Below are 23,447 nucleotides of genomic sequence, written 5' to 3' on the forward strand. Positions count from 1 at the left end.
GCCTACACCCAGTGCGTATCGTTTCCCTTGCTTCCATAGAAGCTACAATGCTAGGGATATATGGGTTGAGCCACAAGTTATTCCCAGGAAGGTACAAATCTGTGGCTGAACTGACGAAGTCATGAAAGGAGAGCATCCTGCAGATGGTGACAAACTACAGAGCCAGTGTGGACCCCAAGGCTTTGTTGACAAAGCACAGTATTTATGTGGCTTGTGGTCAATCACAAGTGCTGCCCAACTGCTCATATTAAAATAGCTCATGGGGCCAGCAGGTGGCATTGTAGTGAAGGCACTGGACTCACACATGGTCGACCATGGTTTGAGTCCCAGACCCAGTGGCTTGAAAATCATGCCAGGCTCCCGTGTGTGTGTGTGCCCAAAATCCTGGTATGAGAATGGCCATTTTCCCTGGGGGGTGATTTCTCACTTTCCCAGCAAAAACCTTAAAATATATATATGTAGCTCACATAAGGGCCAGACAGTGGCACAGCTGTAATGCAACTGGACTTGCATGGAAAGATTCTTGGTTAGTATCCCAGGGCCTCTGTGTACACACTGGGCATATGCTACCTGTCATCTGGGTTGGCTGAGGCTGGGGGTGGACCCTGATGGAGGGTACTCTCTCTGTCTTCTCTTCCCTTGTGGAAGAAATATATAAACTTAAGAAAAAGAAAAAGAAGGCTTACATAGCCATGTGGGATCCGGCTGCCTTAAACGTTAGCCCATAGGGCCATCCTGGAGTTTCATTAACACATACTCTAATCCTGGTTCTGTATCAAACTAGGTGTGACGCTGGACAAGCCCCTTAGTCTCTCAGAGCCTTATTTACTCCATCTATGAAAGTGTGGCCCTCATGATTCTGCCTTATCTATGTCACACAAGTGCCGTGAGAGTCAACCGAGATGACATATGCGAGACACACTTGGTAGATTCCCAAGTGCTATGGGAATGCTAATTATTATTAAGTGTGATTTTCTTCCAGCTAGGACCGAATGCTTTCTGGAACACATTTATAATAGTTTACTGAAAGCCACAGGAGGCAGGGGGGAATTCCCTGAATGAAATATGCTTCAAACAGGCTCTGCTGGAAACCACCTCCCATCACAGGAGGGATTCTGTCTATAGCCCGCTGTTCAACAAGCCCTTTCTGTTGTGGAGGAGCTGGAGCAGGTCATACTGGGAGAGCCCCTTCTTCCCGCTCCTGTCCAGAGCACAGCCCTCATCAGCCCAGCTGCTCACTAGAAAAGAAGGTGGCAAAGCAGAGAAGACAGCCCAGCACAATGGGAACGTTCTTTGTGCGGAGATGGGGCATTTCTTTAGACTCTTGGAGCCTCTCTATATTTACAAATAATAACAGCTGCTGCTTTTCATGAGGCTCCTGCCGTGTGCCAGACAACGCATTCAGTATTTATCTCACCTAACCCTCACAATCAACCCCTAAGATGCTCAATTTACAGATGAGGAAACAGAGGACACTGGGGTGTAGATCACATCGGAAATGAGAGGTGTAGACAGGATTTCGAGTCTGGCTGGCTCCATGTGGCTAGACACCCTTCACAGATGTTGAACCATTCTAATAACAACCCTCACGCGTCAATGGCATTTTGCAGTTTTAAAGGTTATATAATAGTTCAGAGAACAGGCTCCTGAGTTAGCTGGCCTAGGGGTAATCAGTCTCGGCCATTGATGTGAGACCTTGGAGACGTTATTTAATCTAATGCTCTGCTCCCTCAGTTCTACAGTGGGCGTAATGACAGCCTTTGGTGCACAGTAAGTGCTCAATAAAGGAGTCCTTTCGTATCAGTTCCCTGCTAGGTCTGGTTTTCTGTAGTATTCCTTTCCTCTAGCATCTGCTGAAACATCCTTCCCTATCCATCACAGTGGCTTTCACATGATGCTTTATGAGCCTGGGTTTCTGTGGGGTAAGACCGAAGAGGCTGGGCTTTAAGGACCCCAGTGGCTTTCTCAGAGCAGATCTTCTTTCATCTGTTCTGCATTTTGGAATTCTGCAAAAGATGTTAGTTTTCTTTTCCCTGTGTAAGAGAGAAGGAGTAAGAGAATGAAAGCGAAAAGACAGAGGAAAGGGGCACCGACAGACAAGAGAACAGTATTCTTCACAGGAAATTGCTACGATCCTCCTGCCCCACCTTCCAATAAGCTAGGATTATAGGTGCACACAACCATGTCTAGAGTGTTTAGATTGGACCAGGAACCGAACCTGGGCCTCCCATGTGCCCTCCAGCATCTCAAGTGGTGGTACAATCTATGCACCACAGAGCTGGTCTAAAAGATGTTATTTAAAGAGAGGGGGTTCCTACTTAGTTTTTAGAACAGGTGAAGACTTGAAGGAAATGTATATGTTCTCTGATGACACCTTCCACACACAGACCTGGGATGGGCTGCAGGGGGACGATGGTTCTGGTGTGACCTGCCCCTCTCCTCCTCTGGATCTGCTTATACATCAAAATCTCTGGTGATCTTGCTGAAAGCACCCGTATCTGGGTCCCATCCCAGCCGATTGATTTAAGAGCTGTGTAACAAGCTCCCTAGGTGATTTCCAAACAAGCAGTCAGAGCATCACCCTTTGAGAAAATCTACTGGAAACCCTAGGCAGGGGAGAGGGTGCCTACCTCTTGTTAAAGCTGTTAAACTCATTGAAGAGGTTGATGAACACTTCTCAAGACAAATCTCACAAGGGATTCCCAAACGTAAGGAACATGACCAACCTGAGCTCCTGAGTGGACAAGGCTCAAGGGAACATCACTGAAGACCAGACTTTGAGGTTTTCCCCAGTGAGCACCCACAGCTCCTCCTTGTGGAAACAGCTGTGGCTGGGATGGAGGCCTTCCGTCACCTGGGATATTTCCCAGGATTCCTTGTTGTGCTGCCCACACCAGGTAGGCCTATTTCCCTATGCTACCTGACATTTTAAAAAGTAATTATTTAGGGGCCGGCAAGTGACTTGGGGGTGGTTAAAGGTGCTGGACTCCCACATGGCCGACTGTAGTTCGAGTCCTGGACCTGGCGGCTTGTTTTCTCTCTCTTTCTATCCCTCTCTGATCAAATTGAAATAAATAAATGAATGAATAAATAAAATGAAATAATTTTAACAAATTATTATTTATTTAATTTTATTTATTCAGTAATTTAATTTGATCAGAAAGAGAAACAGAGAGAGAGAGAGAGAGAGAGAGAGAGAGAGAGAGAGAAAGCAAGCCACCAGGTCCAGGACTTGAACTGTGGTTGGTCATGTGGGAATGTCCAGTGCCCCAACCACCATGCCACCCACTGGTCCCCAGTACCTGACATCTTATGAGCTTCTTCTGCATTCATCTGTGACCTTCCTGGAATACCTTCCCCTCCACACTTAATCCCATCCATCTTTTAATCCTGCACCTTGCCTCAGAGTTCAGGATAATAAAATCTTACCTGTCTTGGCCTTCAGTTGTTTGAGAGACTCATGATACATCCTCCTAGTACATCGAAGTTAGACGGTAAGCACCTATAATCTCATTTTATTTTTTATTTATTTCTTCTTTTTATTTTAAAAATAATTATTTTTATTCTATCTATTACTATATAATTATTTAATTTGACTAGAGAGAGACAGAGAGAGAAGGAAAGTCAGAAAGCAAGCCACCAGTTCTGGGACTCAAACTGCAGTTGGCCATGTGGGAGTCCAGCACCTCAACCACCACACCATCTGCTGGCCCCTTCTCATCAAATTTCTGCTCCAGTGTTTGCTATGTGGTAAACATCTAAGACACACTCGCTAGACAAATAAATGAGTACATGAACGACTCCACAGTGCTTTTCCCCTTTCACGTTCCCTCTGACACCAAAAAAGGAGTACAACTGAGAGAGTCTGTGACCACCATGCTAAGTTCTTCCTGGTCCCAGTAAGTTTGGAGAGAGTTTAAAAATATTAATGAGTTCTAGCATTTATAAAGTTCAATTATGTAAGGAGGAAAGTACAGAGGCAAGACATTTGTGGGACACGGAAATGGATTATCTGTTGATGATAATGTGTTTTATATCCTCTACTGGACAGGTATGAAGTACATTCATGTTGGATAAATTCAACTCACAAGCTAAGCAATGTATAGTGATTAAATGTATAAAATAAATAAAAAAAATTAAGAATCATAAAACGGCATAATGGTTACGTTGCTGGACTCCCATGTAGTCAACTATGGTTTGAGTCCTGGACCCAGTGGCTTAAAACTCATACTGGACACATGTGCGTGCATGCCCAAAATCCTGAGAAGAGAATGGAGAAGGGATTGTAGTGTGGTCATCCCCCCGGGGGGGAGTGATTTTTCGCTTTCTGTCCCTCTGTCTCTCTGGCAAACGCATGCACCCTATAGCAAAAATCTTTCTAAAAAAAAAAAGTTCAATTATGGCGCCAGTAGGTGGTGTGGTGGTTGAGGCTCTGGATTACCACACGGCAGACCACAGTTCATGCACAGGACTTGGCAGCAAGCCTTCTTACTTTCCCTCTGTGTCTCTCTCTGGTCAGATTAAAAAATAATAAATAAAAGTCAATAAATATTTCTAAAAAATTTTTTAAAGTTCAATTATGACCTTTCTAGAATTCAAGGCCAGAGAACATAACCTCTACATTTTCTTCTTTTAAAATATTAAGCCTGGGAACCAGCAGTTAGCGTAACAGCTATGTCGCTGGGCTCCCACGTAGTCGACCGCGGTTCGGGTCCCGGTGGCTTAAAACTCACGCCGGGCGCGTGTGCGTGCGTGCCCAAGATCCCGAGAGGAGAATGGATTGCGGCGTGACCATCCCCCCTGGGGGGGGGTTTCTCCCTTTATGTCTCTAATGTCTCTGTCTGTCTGGCGAGCGCACGCGCCCTATAGTGAAAATCTCCCCCCCCCCCCCAAAAAAAAAATTAAGCCTGCATGGCCTCCTGTGGGGCCCTGAATAAAAGGGCTATTTCTAGGCCAGCTGCAGAGGTGCTGTGGTTACACAATGCTCCCTGGTGCTGAGACCACACGGGAAGATCCTGGGTTCACATCCCAGGATGTGCACACACTGTGATCCTGGCTGATGGAGGCTGGAGGTGGGATTGCAGTGCAAAGACCCTGTCGGGGAGCCCCATTCCTTCTCTCATGGAAGAAATAAGTAAACTTCAAAAAAGAGGGTTGCTTCTTTTTGTAGAATATAATACTCAGTATATATCTATCAATTCTACCCAAGGGATTATATTGCCACTACACCTTCTAATCCAGGTTTCATTTCCATAAGACACAAACTTATTTTTTTATATTATCTGTCAAGATGTTTAATTAGAAGTTTAAAATTTTGGGCCAGGAGGTGGTGTGGTGGTTGAGGTGCTGGACTCCCACAAGGCTAACTATGGTTCGAGTCCTGGACCTGGTAGCTTGCTTTCTCTCTCTCTCTGTGTGTCTCTGTCTCTCTCTAGCGAGTGCATGTACTCTGTAGCAAATTGAAAGACAACATAATATTGAAACTAAATAATCCTTTTAGAAAGTTTAAAATTCACTATTGATTTTGGGGGGAGTTAATTACCCTTGCTTTCTCGCTCGCAGGTTTTTGCTTTCTACTTCTGTTCCATACACATGGCTCTACGATGTTTCCATTCTACTCCTTACCCCATTGTAAAATAAACCTTTGTCTCACTCTAAGTTTTTTGCTCTGCATTCCTTTCTGTTCCTATTCATATTACTCATGCTTTACTGAATCACTTGCAGTTGCATATTTTTGACAAATGTCTTAATTTTGCTTTGTGTCTTTTTCCTTTATACGCTTTTCTAATTAACTATGTATTACTGATTTCTGATTCCCATTTGAGACTCTCTTCTTAATTCATGAAGTAAGGCTATTAATTCTGTCTCTTAATCCTGATCTTCTGTCATTGTCAGAGGGTTCATGCGCTTGTCAGAAAGAGTGTGAAGGGGAGAGAGAGAGAGAAGCCCCCAATAGGTCAGGGTCATGATACAATCCTTTTGTCCTTCCCATCAGGATTTTGGGTATACATGCACATTGCTTGGTGTGCTCTTTTTTTTTTTTTTTTTTTTTTTGAGAGGTTTTTGCTGTAGGGTATGTGTGCTTCCTGGAAAGACAGAGAGAGGCAGAAAGACAGAAAGCAAGAAATCACCCCCACCAGGGGGAATGGCCACATTGCAATCCCTTCTCCATTCTCCTCTTGGGATCTTGGGCACGCACGCACACGAGAGTTTAAGCCACTGGGTCCAGGACTTAAACCGCAGTCAACTACATGGGAGTCCAGCAACATAGCCATTATGCTATCTACTGGTCCCCCTGGTGTGTCCTTGAGGGTGCCAGGGTTGGGATTTGAACTGCGGTCAACCATGTAGGATCCAGCTCCCTTAAGCCCTGTGCTATGGGGCCAGCCTGATCTCTTTTCTTTGACTGGCCTACGTAGATGCTTTCTCTTCTATCTTTCACTGTATGAACTATTGTAATTGTCAGTGGTCAGTAAAACTCACAGACTGGGTCTCCTCTCGTCCTTGTTTTGTATAAAGTCTCTGTCCCATGGGTTACTGGTCCCTCCTGGGGAAGGCAGGGTCTGACTTTAGTTTCTGCTCCTTGTTTCTGTACTTCTGGGGAGAGCAAGGTGGAGTGCCTTCATGACGTCAACTGCTCCAGATAACCCAGGGCAGTTGTGGGGTCAGAGTGCTGTTCCCTTCCCACCTTAGGCTGCCTTTTCCCACCCACGTGGCTTTTCTACTCTCTTCTACTGCTGAGAGTTTTGAGCTTTTGTGTTGGCAGCTAAATATGCTCAGAGTCCCTCCTCCTCAAGTTTCTGACATGCTTCTTCTCCATGACTACCAAAGCTTACTAGAGAAGAGGGTGAGATGGAGTTCAGTGATGGGAGGTGGTCCCAAGCCCCCGCTCTCTGATGCTGGTTGCCTGTGGGGCCTCCGGCTACCCCACGATGAGCATGGGCCTTGCTCATGGTCCTCACAGCAACTCAGCTGATGGGCTGCGGTTTGTGAAACACACACTCACCTCAATGGAGGAGACGTAGGCGTGGATCTCTGCTTTGCTACTCGGCCTCTCAGCAGTGGCCGTGCAGCTTGGCAGGTATGTGAAAGGGCCCAGGCCCCGAGATCTTCTTACCTCGAACTGGATGAGCAATGTCCCGCTTTCGAGGCCCTTCTTTAGTTGCTCCATGGACCCCTCCAGCGTGTCCCCACCCTCCGGACATATGGGGAACATGGCCTCTGGGAAGAGCTGGTTCAGTTCATCTTCAGATCTGGTGTCGGCACACACGTGGACAGCTGTAACATGAGGAAGGAGTGCGTCTGGCTCATGGAGCAATGCTCGGGTTTATCAGTTTCCTTCAAAAAAATTACACTTATGACACCCGAATGCAGATGCTTTAAAACACCTTATTAAATGATTAAGCACATAGTAATCATTTTCACCAAAGATACTACTTCTGGGCGAGTGATTCAATAGGTACTAATTATACAAAATGACACACTAATCCTTCTGGTTAGCTTTAAATGATGGTGTTTAGTACTCGGAGGCTTTTGCCAAAGGTAGGGGAAAGAGAAAGGATATTTGAAAAGAAAACATACTTTCTCCATTTGCTCTCTGACCTGGGTTTTCCCTTGCCTGCCCCTTTTCCTCTTCTTTCCTGGGTCCTTTTTGTTTATTAAATGGGCTTTTGTCCCCGCACTGGGGCGAGTCCCGACAGTGTGGTTCCTAAGAGCTTTGCCGTGAGGCCATTGTGTGCAGGAGGCGCCCTGGCAAATCTCTGTGGCCTTCCCAGCTCCTTGGTGCTTCAGACCTACTTCTTCAGTACAAATCCTCCCTCGTGTCAAACTCAACATGGGTACAAGCAACCCAAGGATTCATCCTCTTTCTCACCTTGCACGACACTTCCGCCTCACTCGCCTGCCTTCTGTCTCCTTCTACTCCAATCTCCCCAATTGGAAACTTTGTGATTATTTTGCAATTTTCCCTTTCTACTCCAAAAAAAAGTCATTCCCTTACTCAAGAGCCTTCAATAGCTCCCTAATGCCTTTAAAATGATAGGAAAGGTGAAGGAAACAAAGACATGTCTGGATATCATGCACCTTTGAACTGAATCCTTGCAATTCTGACATTAAAGCCGTTTCTCAGACAAAGAAATGGACTCTCAGGGTGAGTCATTCCTCAGGTCAGGATGTAGGACTTCAGCCCACACCTGCCTGGCCCTAAGGGCCACATTCTAGTCACTGTCCACAGAAGCCTGGCTCTTCTTGTGCTACCTAAGTGACTGTCAGACCTGCTACTCCCCGAGCTACTGCTGACTCATGCTCTTCAGACTGGCTCACGTTCTCCTCACGTGTTTGTTTAAAATGGAGTCACTACGAAACCAGTGGCACTCCTTCCCTTTTGGTCCCCATGGTCTATGCAGTGCCGCTTTCCTCACTCAACCAGGCACCCGCCTTCTCCATGGGCCAGTGAGGAGGGCTGGCCCGGGAACACCCAGCATGCCCTCTGGCATGAGGAGGCCTGTTCTCCATGCCCGACGCCGTGACTTTCTTAGTCACATGGCAGCAGGGCAAAGTAAATCAGCTCTCCCCATTTCTTCCCTAGGGGGTGGCAACTCGGACCTTTCTGTGGTCACGTGAGTTGAAGAGGATCACAATGTGGAACACTCAGCACAGCAGGAGGCATGTCACTGGCATGGCGCAGGCGCCTGCTGTCACTGCTGAAGACCCACTGTGTGCGAGCTGGGGGTTGCTGGGGATGGGAGGTGTGAGGGACACAGGGAGGGAGCTGGAGTAATCTGGTCAGGCCTCACCAAAGAGTTGAGATCAGAGCGGGCTCTGGGCTGAGTTCTGGAGGGAGCAGAGGGCAGTAAAGCAGGGGTGTGGGCCGGGGCTGGGTACATGTGTGGCCAGGGTAGCAATCATGCCCAGGCTTGGCTGTCACATCCTTCACTTGCCCTTCAGCATTTTTATTTTTTGGGGGGGAGCTTTTTGCTATAGGACAAGTGCACTTGCCAGAAAGACAGAGAGACAGAAAGTGAGAATCACCCCCTGGGGGGTATGGCCACGCCACAATCCCTTCTCCTCCATTCTCTCTCGGGATCTTGGGCACGCACACACGTGCCTGGAGTGAATTTAAACCACTGGGTCCAGGACTCGAACCACAGTTGACTACATGGGAGTCCAGCGACACAGCTATTACGCCAACTGCTGGTCCCCACCTTCAGCATTTTTAAGCTGTGCAGAAGGATTTAAGGGACTAGGCTTGTTATAGCAACAGCAATATTAATGGCACTCAATAGAATTCATCCTTCAAACCCCTACCCCATCTCAGGCAGACCAGGGTAATTTCCAGCTCAAGTATCATGCAACCTTAACGCAATCCCACGAGATAGGGACAAACGTTATCATCATTTCACACTTAAGACAACTGAAATGGACTGGGTGTGTACCTTGCCCAAGGCCCAGGTCCCTTAGCCCACAGAAGGTAGAGTTAGGAAACACCAGAGCATCAGGCTCCTATCCCATTTGCCTCCTCACTGCCCACCCAACAAAGTCAAATGCACACTAAGATACAACTTGATCTTGAGAAGGGGCTGCGCATGCGCATCCACGATATCCAGCAGCTAAGACAGCGCATGATGTGGGCTGCACTGGGCCTGAAGGGATTGGGGGCGCATTCCCAGAGAAACGGGGTAGGGAGGTGCTGCCTCCCTCCAGGACACTGGCCGTAGGGAGCCAGGCCCGTGTGGCAGACCTGCGCATTTTTCTAGTGAGAAGCCCGATGTCCAGGTTGCTGTGTGAAAATTCTTGATTTTCTGGAGCTGGCAGGTGGCATGGTGGTTAAGGGCGATGGACTCCCACATGGTTAACTGTGGTTCGAGTCCAGACCTGGCAGTTTTCTCTCCCCCGCCCCTGAGGCGAATTAAAATAAATAAAAGTTGAATAAAAAATAATTCCTTAAAAAACAAGAAAAAGAAAAAAAGAAAATTCTTGATTTTCCAATGCTGGCTACCAACCCAATATTTTCTAAACATGAAATAGGCTGGAAGGGGCCCTGCTTGGCAAGGTGCGTCCCTGTGGCTCCTCCCCGACAGGTGGTGTTACCTTTCCTCCTGATCACCAGGGCCAGCTCCCTCGAGTGGGACTCCCGACTGGCCTTGATGAACATCACCACTTGGTCATGGGTGTGTTCTGAGATGTCCCGGCCATTGATTAACACGATTTGATCCCCTTCATTCAGCTTAGGAATGCAGGTGTCCGCCTGGGGGGAGGGAGAGAGCGTTTCTTCTGTTACCAGGATACAATCCTCCAGGGGAAGAACCGAAGCTCCTGATCCAACGCTTGAGACTATGATCAGTGTGCATCTTCTCCCCCAGGTATAATTGTCATTATTTTTACATCCATTGCTAGGAGGACTTGGTAACTAGCTGTGGGGTTTTAAAAAGTGCTGCTCAGGATGTAAGTTATAAAACATTTCAGAAAAAGGCTAAGAAAATGACCGAGGTAATGTCTCTATTGTTGTCAACCCTCACTTAGTATGACAATGACTGCCTTTTTAGTCACTTGTTTTATGGATGGACTTCTAGAAAATGATTTGCCTGGGGGCTGGCTCCACGGCACAGCAGTAAGCACTGTGTGTACCAGCAGTAAGTACTGTTTGTAGGGAACTGGGTCCCACATGTCCAAACACAGTTGGAATCAGGGCCCTTGAAAAACTTATCAAGCATGGGGCCAGCAGGTGGTGTGATGTGGCTGGGGCACTGGACTCCCAGGACCCGGGGACATGAGAAACACCCTGGGCGCAGATGCGTGTGTGCCCAAAGGTCCCAGGAAGAGAGTAGAGAAGAGCGGGTTGAGGCATGGCCATTCACCCTGGGGGGGGGTGATTTCTCACTTTCCCACTTTCCCCATTTCTCTCTTTATGTCCGTCTCTGGTGAGTGCACACACTACATGGCAAAAACCTAAAACAAAACAAAACAAAACAAAATGAACCACGCTGGGCCTGTTTACATGTGTCCGCCAAATCCTGAAAGAGTAGAGTTGGAGGAAAAAGGGCTGCAGCACGACCACGCCCCACGGTGGGCAGCGGTGGGGAGGGCTTTCTTTCTCTGGCAAGCACGTTACCCTCTGGCAATTTAAAAAAAAGGACCAGCAGTTAGCCTAATGGCTATGTCGCTGGACTCCCATGTAGTCGACCGCAGTTCGCGTCCTGAACCTGGTGGCTTAAAACTCACGCGGGGCGCGTGTGCATGCATGCCCAGGATCCTGAGAGGAGAATGGAGGAGCAGGGATTGCGGCGTGGCCATCCTCCCTGGGGGGTGATTTCTCACTTTCTGTGTCTCTGTCTCTCTCTGTCTGTCTGGCGAGCGCACGCGCCCTATAGCAAAAAAACCTCTCAAAAAAAAAAAAAAATTGCAGGCTAGAAGTGGGTATTTATCTGTCTTGAGATGGAGAGAGCTTTTATAAACACTACCAGATAGCCTCAGAGAGCGAAGCGATGAACTGCGTAGTACAGGAGTGAAAGCCTCCTTATTCCAGAAACCAAAAACAGTGACAAAAGGCAAACTACAAGCTTAAGGACTACTTAAGGGTAAACACCCCACACGGCTTCCCTCTTAGCCGGCTCAGTGAGGCTCTGATGCTCTACCGCTTTAGAAAAACAAATGATCAAAAGGTAAGTAGGCAAGGTGGCGGGAACATAAACAGGACTTCAGGAATCATTTCAGTAAGTATATGCATATTGAAGGATCCTGTTGGACACCTTAAATACATATAATGAAAAAAAAAGAAGAGAAAAAAGAAAAAGAAACTTTTTTCCATAGGTCCATGCAGAGGGCTTGGGGATGGTGGTGGTGGGGAGATGACGGGGAAGAGACAGGGTCCACGTTCCTGTTCAAAGCAAGCAGCCCCACACACAGCCTCCATTCCGCTTCCTTCTCTTGTGCAGTAGTTTTCAAAATTCAGTGCCTGGGGGTCTTGCTAGAAACTTAGATTCAAGGGCACAGGAGCAGTGCACTGCTCCGTGAGGCTGAACCCCGTGGAAAGATTCACGCCTGCAGCCTTTAGGGGGCCTCCCTGTATGGATAGGTGCACACGTGCATACAGGACCCAGGGCTGGCCAGGGCTTAGGGTGCTCCTCACCTCCTCTATGCTCACAAAAATAAACAACCCTAAAAAAATGCAGACTTGGGCTAATGGAAGCATGGTGATGATGTCAGCTGGATCCCACATGGCCTACATGGCCTACTGAGAGGTTTAAGTCCCGGATCTGGTAGCTTGAGAAACATACTTGGCATGTGTGCGTGAGTGCCCCAAATCCTGACAGCAGAATGGAGGAGATGGGACCGTGGTGTGGCCATCGCCCCCGGGAGGTGCTTTTTCTCTCTCACTTTCTCTCTCTCAGCAATTGCACACACCCTATAGCAAATTTAAAAAAAAAAAAAAAAAAATCGCAGATTCTGATTTGGAAGCCTTGGGCTGGGGCCGGGGATTCTGCATCTGTAATGAGGTCCCGGGAGATACTGATGCTGTGGCTTTGAGAATCGCACGGAGAAACGAGTTCTAGAAACACGGACTCCATTCTTTCTTTCCACCTATTGGGTCATCAGAAAAGTCATGATGTATTTTTCTATGTTTTTTTCTATGCAAAAATGGGTCATAACTTTTCCAACGACCCAGTATGTGTATTTACTGCTCTCAAACTGCTTGCAAGAAGAAGAAAAAAAAGGAGAAAAGAAAAGAAGAAAAACAGTACGCAGAAACAGAAACCTGTCACGATTGAGAGGAAAACAAACAGGAGAAATAATGCAGAGCATTTTACTTACAGGTGACTCTGGGTTTATCCTCGATACCACAAGAGGCATCTTTTGATCGACTCCTCCCTGTAAATATTTTAAAGTAAAACAAAACAAAACACAACTTGAGACACTGATAGCAACAAAGACATAAATGGGAGTCTTCTGGCCCAGGGGAGGTTCTCTTCAGCTTGTGTGACTCCCAGGGGTCTGGCTCCTCTTTCAGATTAGGAAACACTCCTGACCCCTCCAGATCCAATGAGCTAACGGCACCTCTGTTCGAAAGCCTCCCTGCATCATCTCCGTATTCCACAAATTGAAAATGCACCTGGAGGAGGGTAAATGCCTTAAAAAAATGCAGACACCCCCAGAAGGACCCCAAAGCACATCTCTGCTGGGAAAGGGCATCTTCCGGGAGGCGAGCAAGGCCTCAGAGAAGGCCACAGGCACTGAGTGCTCCTGCCCTGTGAGAGCAGGTTCCTGCGGGGCAGAGCCTCCAGGCTACAGGAGAGGAGTGTTAGCGAGGGGTGGGCAGCAAGGATCACCCACCCGCACTGTGCTCTAGAGCAGGGGTTGGTAACACGTTCCTGGAAAGGGCCAGAGAGTACGAATCTTAGGCTTGGTGGGGAAGAGGGACCTGTTGCAAATCTCACCTCTGCCACTCTAGTGCCAAAGCAGCCATCAACATCAATAGGTGTGGCTATTCCAATCCAACTGCTTACAAAAACAGCCGCAGTCTGGCCTGTCCCTGCCCAGAGGTGCCCAGGATGGTGGTGGCCCTACAACTTGGACAGCTATCTTCTCTTACTGACTTTAGCAATGCTATGGTGTTCTCGTAATAAGCCCTCTTCAGGGGGTGGTTTCTGCTTGTCCCCTGTATGTCCTCACCTCTCTAAGTATTCATCTCTCGAATGGGTCTAAAAACATTGACCTCACTGCTTCTTATAAGAACTCAATAAGGTGATATAAATCTAGTATACAGCAAATGCCAGGCACAGAGCAGGCATTCGGTATGAAGCAAGTGCTACAGCCAGTTAAAAGTCCCAATTCTGGCCCAGCTTCATGGCGCAGTCAGTAGCAAACTGAACTACAGTGCTGGGAGCCGTGTGACCTACTGTGGGTTTGGACCTCCAGGTTGGCTTGAAAACACACTGGGCACTTGGACATGTGCCAATGATGATGACTGTAGGGTCAGGGAAAGGGGACTGCAATGTGACAACTCTGTTGGGGGTGCTTCCCGCTAGATATCATGCATGCACTTTGAAGAATAAAGTAAATAAACTTAAAAATAATGGGGCCAGTAGGTGGCCTGGTGGTTGTGTGCTGACCTCCTGCATGGCTGACTGTGGTTAGGAAGTCCTGGACCTGGCAGCTTTCTCTCTCTCTCTCTCTGGAGAGCACGTGTGCTCTAGAGCAAATTTTAAAATAATAAATCAAATTAAATAAATCTTTTTAAAAATTATGGAAAATCTCCCAAGTCTGAGGGCTAAGCCTAATTTTCTTATGTAGTTTAGATACACAGCATACTTCTACTGGATATTAAAAATTCATCTAGGCAGGTGGTGTAGTGGTTAAGGGTGCCGGACTCTCACATGGCGAACTGCAGTTTGAGTCTCGGACCTGGCAACTTGCTTTCTCTCTTTCTGTCTCTCTCTCGCGCTGTCCCTCTCTGGTCAAATTTTTTAAAAAAGTAAACAAATAAGTAAAGTTAAATAAAATAATTATTTAAAAAAAATTCAGCTAAAGATTGCTTCACAGCATACTATTTCCTTATAGGGCCAACCCTATAGCCTAGTGGTCAGCCAGATCCCACTCGGTCAACCATGGTCTCAGCTTGGCAGTTTGCAACACAGGACAGGTGTGTGTATGTGTGTGAGTGAGTGTGTGAGTGCACATGTGAGAATGCACATGGACAAGCATGTGCACATGCCCTAAATTCTAGCAGGATGGAGAAATAAAGAAACAAGGATTGCAATATTACCATGCCCTCCGGGGGGATGCTTTCTCCCTTTCTCTATCTCTGGCTTGTGCACACACTCTCTGACAATTTAAAAAAAAAAAAAAAAAAGGGAACCAGCAGTTAGCGTAATGGCTATGTCGCTGGACTCCCAAGTAGTCAACCACGGTTCGCGGCCCGGACACGGTGGCTTAAAACTCACACCGGGTGCATGTGCGTGCGTGCCCAAGATCCCGAGAGGAGAATGGAGGAGAAGGGATTGTGGCATTACCATCCCCCCTGGGGGGTGATTTCTCGCTTTCTGTCTCTATGTCTCTCTCTGCCTGTCTGGCGAGTGCACGCGCCCTCTAGCGGAAAAACCTCTCCAAAAAAAAAAAAAAAGAGTCCTTAAAGATACATACAACATACCTTAAGATTAAATCCAAATTTTCCATCTTCATCAGGCGTGATACGGATCAAGACTAAGTAGCTGTCACCATTCTCATTCTGGAAAACATTTGAAAGTGGTCATTTCCATTACTTTCCTCTAGGTCATACTACTGAGGTGCCGACAGGGCTCAGGGAGCCCCTCACCTTGTCACAGTAGTACTGGCTGGCGTCCTCGGTGGAGCCCCCTTTGGTCACCCTGTGGTAGTCCTCTAAGAACTGCTGATCAACGCCATCTGGGGAGCAGGAGCCTGGAGCATTTGAAGATGGAGACACAGAACTGGATGACTTCTGGGTCAGGCAGCTTTGAGCTGGATTGTTCTCGGATAAACTCCTTCATCGTGGGGAAGGAGGAGATGTTTTAATAACTGGATTGATTCTTTATGAGCAAACATTACTGACTGTGCGGGGCTGGGCTTGCAGGGCAGTCACAATCCCGGCACCCCACAGAAGAGCTGCAAAGGTCAACCACTGGCCTCTGGCCCACCCAGAGTCCACTGGCTCCTCTTGCCCTCATCTGGCCTGTCTCATCACATCTGGTTATGCAGAAAAGGGACAGGAGGCAGGGTGGGTCCCAGAGGTGCTGAGAACTCGACGTTCCTCCCAGCTGCTGTGGAAGGGTATGGGAAATATGCCCAGCTACTTCGATGGTTTAACTATGGAACCAACTCTGCCAGGCAAGCTTACTGAGATGCCCATGTCCCTGACTCGTATGAGAGATTTCTGCCTCTGTCTCATTCCTGCCAATAGCTCTGAGCTACAGGACTCTTGGCTATCCAGAGGAAATGGGACGACAGTTCCTTACTCTGGATAATTTATCTTCTTCTGCACTACTGGCCTGTGACAGCCTCTGACTGACCACGCTGAGATCGCAGGCTTATTTTTCTCTATCTAAATAGGCCCTTCAGTATCTCAGAGCTGTACTGTGTCATGTGGTGGTCACCAGTTAGATATGGCTCCAGAATTTAAATAACTTCAGATGAGAATGTCAGTTCCTCTGTGGTAGTAGCCACATCTCAAAATGCTCAACAGCTACATGTGGGTCAGTGGCCCCTGTAGACAAGGCACTAAGAGGACACTTCTATCAACATAGGATATTCTGTCAGGTGAGGCTGTCGTACAGAATTAGGGGCAATTAGAACTGAACGGACCCCTGTGGTCATCTGCTTTAACTCCTGTTGCCCAGAAGAAGAAATGAGGTTGAGATAGGCTAAGTAACTGGCCCGGGGGACCTTTTGTCACTAAGTGGACAAAAGTCAAAGGGAAATAAGTCCCAAGTACTGCTAGTCCTGCTAAGTCTGCTCCAAAGACCCCCTTTACTAACCTCGCAGGGCCACAGGGATTAACCCCTCAGCTGATATTGTAAGCCACATTCAACATCTCTGCTTCACCCAGACTAGCTCCCTTCCAGGGCCCTGGGCCTAGCACAGACACTTAAAAAGCCTAGGTAAAGGGGGTTCGCCTCCATTCGGACCGCATACAAGGTACAGAGAGGGGAGAAGTGAGTACATAAAGACACTCAATGGAACAGACAAAAAACAGTATCACTGCCTCTTCCTGAGCCTTTATTTCAAGCCTTATCCATGGAGCTTTCATTAAAATGATGCTTTTCTGCTTCCTTACAAGTTGAAATTAGCTTATTTTAAATATAAAATCTGGGGACCAGCAGATGGCATAATGGCTATGTCAACTCCCACATAGTCAACAGAAGTTCAAGTCCCAGACCTGGTGGCTTAAAACTCATGCTGGGTTCATGTGTATGGTTGCCCAAAATCCCAAGAAGAGAATGAAGAAGGGATTGTGGTGTGGCCATCCCCCTGGGAAATGTTTCTCACTTTCTGTCTCTCTCTGTGTTTCTGGAGAGCACATGCACACTACAGCAAAAAAACCCTCTCTTAAATATATAGAAAAAATAAATCTGTATCATACTAACAAAATATTCAGTGACAGACCAATGCAAAGACAATATGAATTTTAAGCTGCTGGTTGCGGGAAGGGTGGTATGGATGAGAAGGCATTTCAGAGCGAGGGTATTTTGGAGTTGAAGTAGTATACTAGTGGTAAATTTTCAGACTGAAAATGTTAAGACTTTGGGACCAGCAGTTGGCCTAATGGCTATGTTGCTGGACTCCCATGTAGCCAACCGCAGTTCAAGTCCTGGACTCAGTGGCTTAGACTCACGCTGAGCACATGTGAGTGTGTGCCCAAGATCCCAGGAGGAAAATGGAGGAGAAGGGATTACAGCATGGGCATCCCCCAGGGGGGTGATTTCTTGCTTTCTGTCTCTTCGTCTCTCTCTGTTTTTCTGGTGAGCGTACATGCGCTATAGCAAAAACCTCTCCAAAAAAGGGGGGAAAAATAAAGAGAAAAGTAAATGGTAAGACTTTAAACTTTGAAAGACAGCTAACCACCCTCTCATGCCTACCCTAAGAAGGGCAACTTTGCTGTTTTCCTGTTTACAAGAGCACCACCTACTGGCAGAAAGGGCATCTGCTCGGTAGTTGCCAACAAGCTAAAGATGAAAGGTTTAGGAATTGGCTGTTTCCAGTTCTAGGGATGGATTTGACCCTTTTTATAGGCAGGAGCTTTAGGATTCACACACTGCAAATGTGTGGAAGGGTCTGGAAGACGGGGGGCAGCAACACAAAAGGAAAACTGGCATGTAAACAAAAAACAGAAAAGTATGGTAACATCACAGAATAGAACAGACTAATCTCAGTAACATTTAATACGTTATGTTCATTATGTTTATTTAACGTTTCAAATTTGAACCCATGGATTTCATCAGATGAAGTTTTTTTGTTTTGTTTTTGAGAGATTTTTGCTATAGGGCACGTGTGTTCACCTGGAGAGATAGAGAGACAGAAAGTGAGAAATCACCCCTGGGGGATGGCCATGCCATAATTCCTTCTCCTCCATTCTCCTCTTAGGATCTTGGACACGCATGTGCACACACATGCTCAGTGTGAGTTTCGAGCTGCCAGGTCTAGGACTCAAACTGCGGTTGAAGATGTCCAGCGTCTTAACCACTATGCCACTTCCTGGCACCCATATGAAAATTTCAAGTATTTTTCTTTCTTTTTTTTTTAAAGATTTATTTATTTTGTTATTATTACTATTACTTTTAATTTGATCAGAGAGACAGAGCGAGAAAGGGAAAGTGAGACAACAAGCCACCATGGTTAGCCATGTGGGAGTCTGGCACCTTAATCACAATGCCACTGCCAGTCCAATATTTTTCTTTTTCAATATAAAACTTGGGACCAGGGACCAGCACTTGGCATAATGGCTTTGTCACTGGACTCCCATGTAGTCGACCGTGGTTCGAGTCCCAGATCTGGTGGCTTAAACTCATGCCAGGCGCGTGTGGGTGTGTGCTCAATATCCTGAGGAGAGAATGGAGGAGAAGGGATTGCGGTGTGGCCATCCCCCTTGTGAGGTGATTTCTCACTTTCTGTCTGTCTCTGTCTTTCTGGTGAGTGCACGTACCCTATAGCAAAAACCTCTCTAAAAAAAGAAAAAAACACACACAAAAAACAAAAACAAATTTGGGACCAGCACAGTGATAAAGCAACTGGAACCACAGAAAGGTCCTGGGTTTGTGTCCTGGAACTAGACATATGCACGTGTGCCTGTGATCCAGGCCAGCTGAGAGGGGTGACTGGTGGTGGCCGTGGATCTCCATTTCTTTCATGAAATAAATAATTTTTAATTTTTTTTTTACCTCAACTGTCTATGTAAGCCAGTCCACATTACTAAATAATCATCTTGCTACTACTACTACTGCTATTGCTACTATTGCTACTCCTGCTATCTACAAAGTCATTCTATGCCCCAGCCTATGTTCTAAGTAAAACTGGAGGCGTTACCATCAGATCGTCCTTTACTTAAACAGCTGGCTGGCTGCCTGATCAGCTGTGTGCTGAGGTTCCCTGGAAGGCGCCTGACGTTCTGCTCGGTGTGCAGGATGGACAGACAGCTGCTGTTGTCAACGGTGAGAAGCAATGAGAAAGGGGCAGCTGGACACTGCTGGATGCCAGGACGCAAGGAGCGAGCCGGGGAGAGCCTCGTGGGTGAGGAGGGAGCGTCCAGGAATTGAGACACCATGGCGGGTACCGTGAAAGGAGAGGAGAAAGGGGTAGACTAGAGAGGCAAGAAGAGTGTGGGGGATGAAGCTGACCACTGCGGGGAGGAGGGAAAAGCAAGGACTTTGTCCCTAAGGCAGGAGGAGGGGGACACCAAGGAGGACTGTCACTATCATCCAGCCAAGAGTAGCCAGCACAGGCCAATCACACCCAAGCCCCAGGCGAGAAAGGGGCAGAGACAGACAGATATGAGACAGAGGTATTTACCCTCAGAACACAGATGCTTCGGAGTTGTAAATGTGACAGGCCTCAAAACCCAAAGCCACAAGAGAATTCATTTCTCTGAGGAGCAGCAATGTAAAGAAATGAAAAAATGGCAGAGCTGGCTGGCCACGAAAGAGATATTCGTTTGTGGTGCCCTCCCTAAGCCCTAGGAAATGACACAGACCCCCTCACCCTGAACCCCACAGCCTCACACACACCTGTCAAGGGGAGCAAGGCTGTGCTCCCATTGAGCCGTGCACAGCAGAAGGGAGGGAACCGCCACAGGACAGAATGGGTCCCTGATTTGGGTTACGGTTCTTGCTTGCACCTATGAACTTCCCAAGACTGGGAAGAGATCCCAGTCTCTTTCTATTCCTTTCCAGGTGTACTGAACACAGGGTGGGTACAGGGTGAGTGCTCTATTCAAATGCTGAGTGACTGAAGAAGAAAAAACCCTGGACAAGGTACCTGGGATTGGAGTGTGGTTTACTCAGTAACCAAGCAGCCGAGGTGACTGCGGGAATAGGGCTTCCAAGACAGAACTGTATTCAGATGGGGTTTTGCTAACTTGTAGATTCTGACTGAGCAGGCCTGTGTGGGGCCTGACCTTCTGCATTTCCAACATGCTCTCAGGTGATGCATATGTTGCTGCTCTGTAGCCACAGTAGCTGTCGCAAGGGGCTAGAAGAAAGTGCAGTAGTTGGGACCAGCAGATGGCGTAATGGTTATGTCGCTGGACTCCCATGTTGCTGACTGAGTTTGAGTCTCAGACCTGGAGGCTTGAATCTCAGGCTGGCACGCGCGCGTGTGTGTCTGCATGTGTGTCCAAAATCCTGAGAGAAGAATGGAAGAAAAGGGATTGCGGTGTTACCATCCCCCCAGGGGGTGATTTCTTGCTGTCTCTCTGTGTTTCACTGGCAAAGGCACATGCCCTATAGCAAAAACAAAAATCTCTGAAGAAAAGAAGAAAGTGAAGTAGTTTACCCAGAGTGCAGATTCCTCTGAGCAAAATTCTTAGAGAAATTTTTCACATTCATCCTTTCCTGAGGGTCCCTGAGTGGCAGAAAGAACACTGTTTTCAAGCATGGGCAGTGAAACCCTCATCGCAGTCTGTAAGAAATGCTGAGGCCCGAGATCAAAGCGGTGGTGGGAATGTGGGGTAGGCAGGTTGCTTCCCGAGCTCTCAGAGCTCTCAGTTTCATTACCGATGGAATACTGGATTGTGAATCTGTGCGCATATCTCCAGGGTGCAGTGAGAAGCCAGGAGAGGCTTCACAGGGCACCTGAGCTTGAGTTTGAAAGATGAGTGAATAGAGATGGTTTAGGTGCTGCTGCAATGATCCACGTGAGAGATGAGGGTGGTTAAAGGTGGGCGGTGCAGGGGGGATGTGAAGGAGCAGACTCAGAGACATCTGGGAGGCAGAGTTAACAAGGCGAGAAACTGGGTGAGGATGGTGGCAGAGAAGAGGCATAAAGATGACTGAAGTTTCCCACAGGTGCAAACGAGCGGGTGGTGAAACGACCCCCTCAGCAGGGGCAGCCAGAGGTTGGAGAGAGAGGATGAGTGAGGAATCAAGACCGGGCCATATGGGGTTTCAGGCATTTGTGAGAAGCCCATAGGCAAATGGAACAAAACCAAGAGAAGGCCAGGCCAGGCCAGGCCAGGCTCAGGGACAACGAACACACAGCTCTGACAAAACCCTGTCTGTGGCCTGTGCCCTGAAGGAAACACTTAGACGGTGGCAGCGCCCCTCACATGTGCAGCTCCGGTCCACTCCGGCAAAGGGCTGGTGTGTACGTGGAGACGGGTGGCTAAGGGGGGAGGTGCAAAGGGGCAAAGGGATGGGGACTGCTTAATTTAGAACAGTCGCCAGGGTTGATGGGTACAACTGGAAACAAACACCATTTGTGTTCACCAAGGAGCTTGGGTCGGGAACCTTCCTGCTGCAGTGGTGTCTGGGAGGCTCCCGGCACAGTTCGGGAAGAATACTGGAGACCCGGGTTGCCCAACAACGGGGCGACGTTGCTCTGCAGAGGGGGGCTCTCCATGGATGACGGGTCTCGGGCCCCGGAGGATGGACGGCAGGGGCGAGAGAACTCAAAGCAGCCGAAGAAAGGGATCTCCCAGGTCCCTTCCAAAACTCAGAGTTTAGAAATAAAGTGACAGCTGTCTCATATTCTGCAGAAGGAGGCACGTTCTAATCAAAAAGGCACATAAATATTAATAGCAAAGGAGTTTGGATGACCTGAAGACCCTCTCACTGTGGGGAGCGTCCCACGCCTGTGACCTACCAAAACAGCTGTGATCAGTCCTAATGAACACGACCAACCCCACACTGCTGTAAAATTCGTCTCCTCCAGTTTCATTTTAGGGACTATCTCCTCCCTTTCATCTGGGTGGGAGTGGTGGGGTTCTTTGTGTTTTGTTTTTGCCATGAAGCAAGTTTACTCTTCTGCAGAACGCGGGCTGCACTTGGAAGCAAGGAAAGGCATGCACAATGGCTGCAAGAGCTCTAGGAGTAACAAAAGAGCACAGCCGGCTTGAGCACAAAGCCAACTGCCAAGGCTTCATAACTATAATCATAAACTTTGCTGTGCTGCTATAAATACAAAACAAACCGGCGAGTGACTCATCTGCTAAGATAACATTCAGGCAGCCTGGGCTGCGCCACTTTGGGTGGAGAGCCAACGTCTACCCTCTCTTTTTCTTTCTTTCTCTCTTTCTTCTCTTCTAAGTGAGTACAGAACATTATGCCTAATTCTTCTTTAAAGAAACCCTCCTCGCTGTCTGACACTATTCATCTGATTTCTCTGACAGAATGCTTCTTTTTGCTTCTTAACACAAATCCGCTGACATATATAAAACATGTCAAACGTTTCTTAAACATTTTGCAAATACTCACTGAAGTAACCAACTATTTTTTTTTTTCTTTTACCAAGTGTAGACCAGCTTAAACTGTTGCCTGGGGCAAGGAAGGGCCTTAGCCTCTCAGAAGGCCAGTTGCTTCTAAAGCCCCAGCAGGAAAAGGTTCCCCACCTGACTGATGGTGGTGGGAGCAGCGGTTTCTAAGCACCTCCCCCCTACCCTACAGCCACTATAACCTGGCTTCCTCAGGTGTCTGCTGTCAGCATGCCAGGAAGGCTGCCCTTGAATCCATGGGTTTGCTATTTTTGGCAGATGCCAACAGAAAGGGTCATGATGACACACCTAACTTGCAAGGTGTCACAGAGGAATTGCCAGAAGAATCAAAGTGCAATATGTAGGAGTGAGAAGGGCCAAAAACCACTTAACTAAAACAGGGCCTGAGGAAGCAAATTTTAAATTTTGTTCACTTAGGGTTTTTTTTGAGAGAGATTTTTATAATAGGGCACGTGTACTTGCCAGAGAGACAGAGACAGAAAGCGAGAAATCACCCCCCAAGGGGATGGCCATGCCATAATCCCTTCTCCTCCATTTCTTCTTCCTGGATTTTGGGCACACATTCACACACATTCAGTGTGATTTTCAAGCGAGAAATCACCTGCCCAGGGAGGGTGGCAATCCCTTCTCCTCCATTCTCCTCTCGGGATCTTGGGCACGCAAGCACATGCGCCTGGCGTGAGTTTAAGCCACCAGGTCCGGGACGCGAACCGCGGTTGACTACGTGGGAGTCCACCGACATAGCCATTACGCTAACTGCTGGTCCCTCTCCTCCATTTTTCTCTCAGTATTTTGGGCATGCACACACATGTCCAGTGTGATTTTTAAGCCACCGGGTCCAGGACTCAACTACGTGGGAGTCTAGTAATGTAACCACTACGCCATCTGCTGGTCTCGAATTTTGTTTCATTTTAATGAACTTAAACCACCCTGTGTAGCTGGTGAAGGTCTAGATGCTTTACAATTTTATGACATGACTGCAGACTCTGGTGGCAAAACCTGATATAGGACTCAC

General features: G+C 47.6%; 1 protein-coding gene across 1 annotated transcript in view; it reads right to left on the bottom strand.

Annotated features, from left to right (window-relative positions):
- Positions 1-23,447, bottom strand: part of PTPN3 (protein tyrosine phosphatase non-receptor type 3) — a gene marked incomplete in the record, with an annotated part of 137,680 nt that overhangs the window by 24,819 nt on the left and 89,414 nt on the right. The window contains 5 exon segments of the mRNA XM_014585378.2: positions 7,118-7,278; positions 10,090-10,246; positions 12,811-12,867; positions 15,146-15,223; positions 15,311-15,497. Of these exon segments, the coding sequence (XP_014440864.1) occupies positions 7,118-7,278; positions 10,090-10,246; positions 12,811-12,867; positions 15,146-15,223; positions 15,311-15,497 (640 nt within the window).

The sequence above is a fragment of the Tupaia chinensis genome, unplaced genomic scaffold, assembly GCF_000334495.1.
Source record: "Tupaia chinensis unplaced genomic scaffold, TupChi_1.0 Scaffold000081_1, whole genome shotgun sequence".
In the NCBI taxonomy this organism is placed as follows: domain Eukaryota; kingdom Metazoa; phylum Chordata; class Mammalia; order Scandentia; family Tupaiidae; genus Tupaia; species Tupaia belangeri.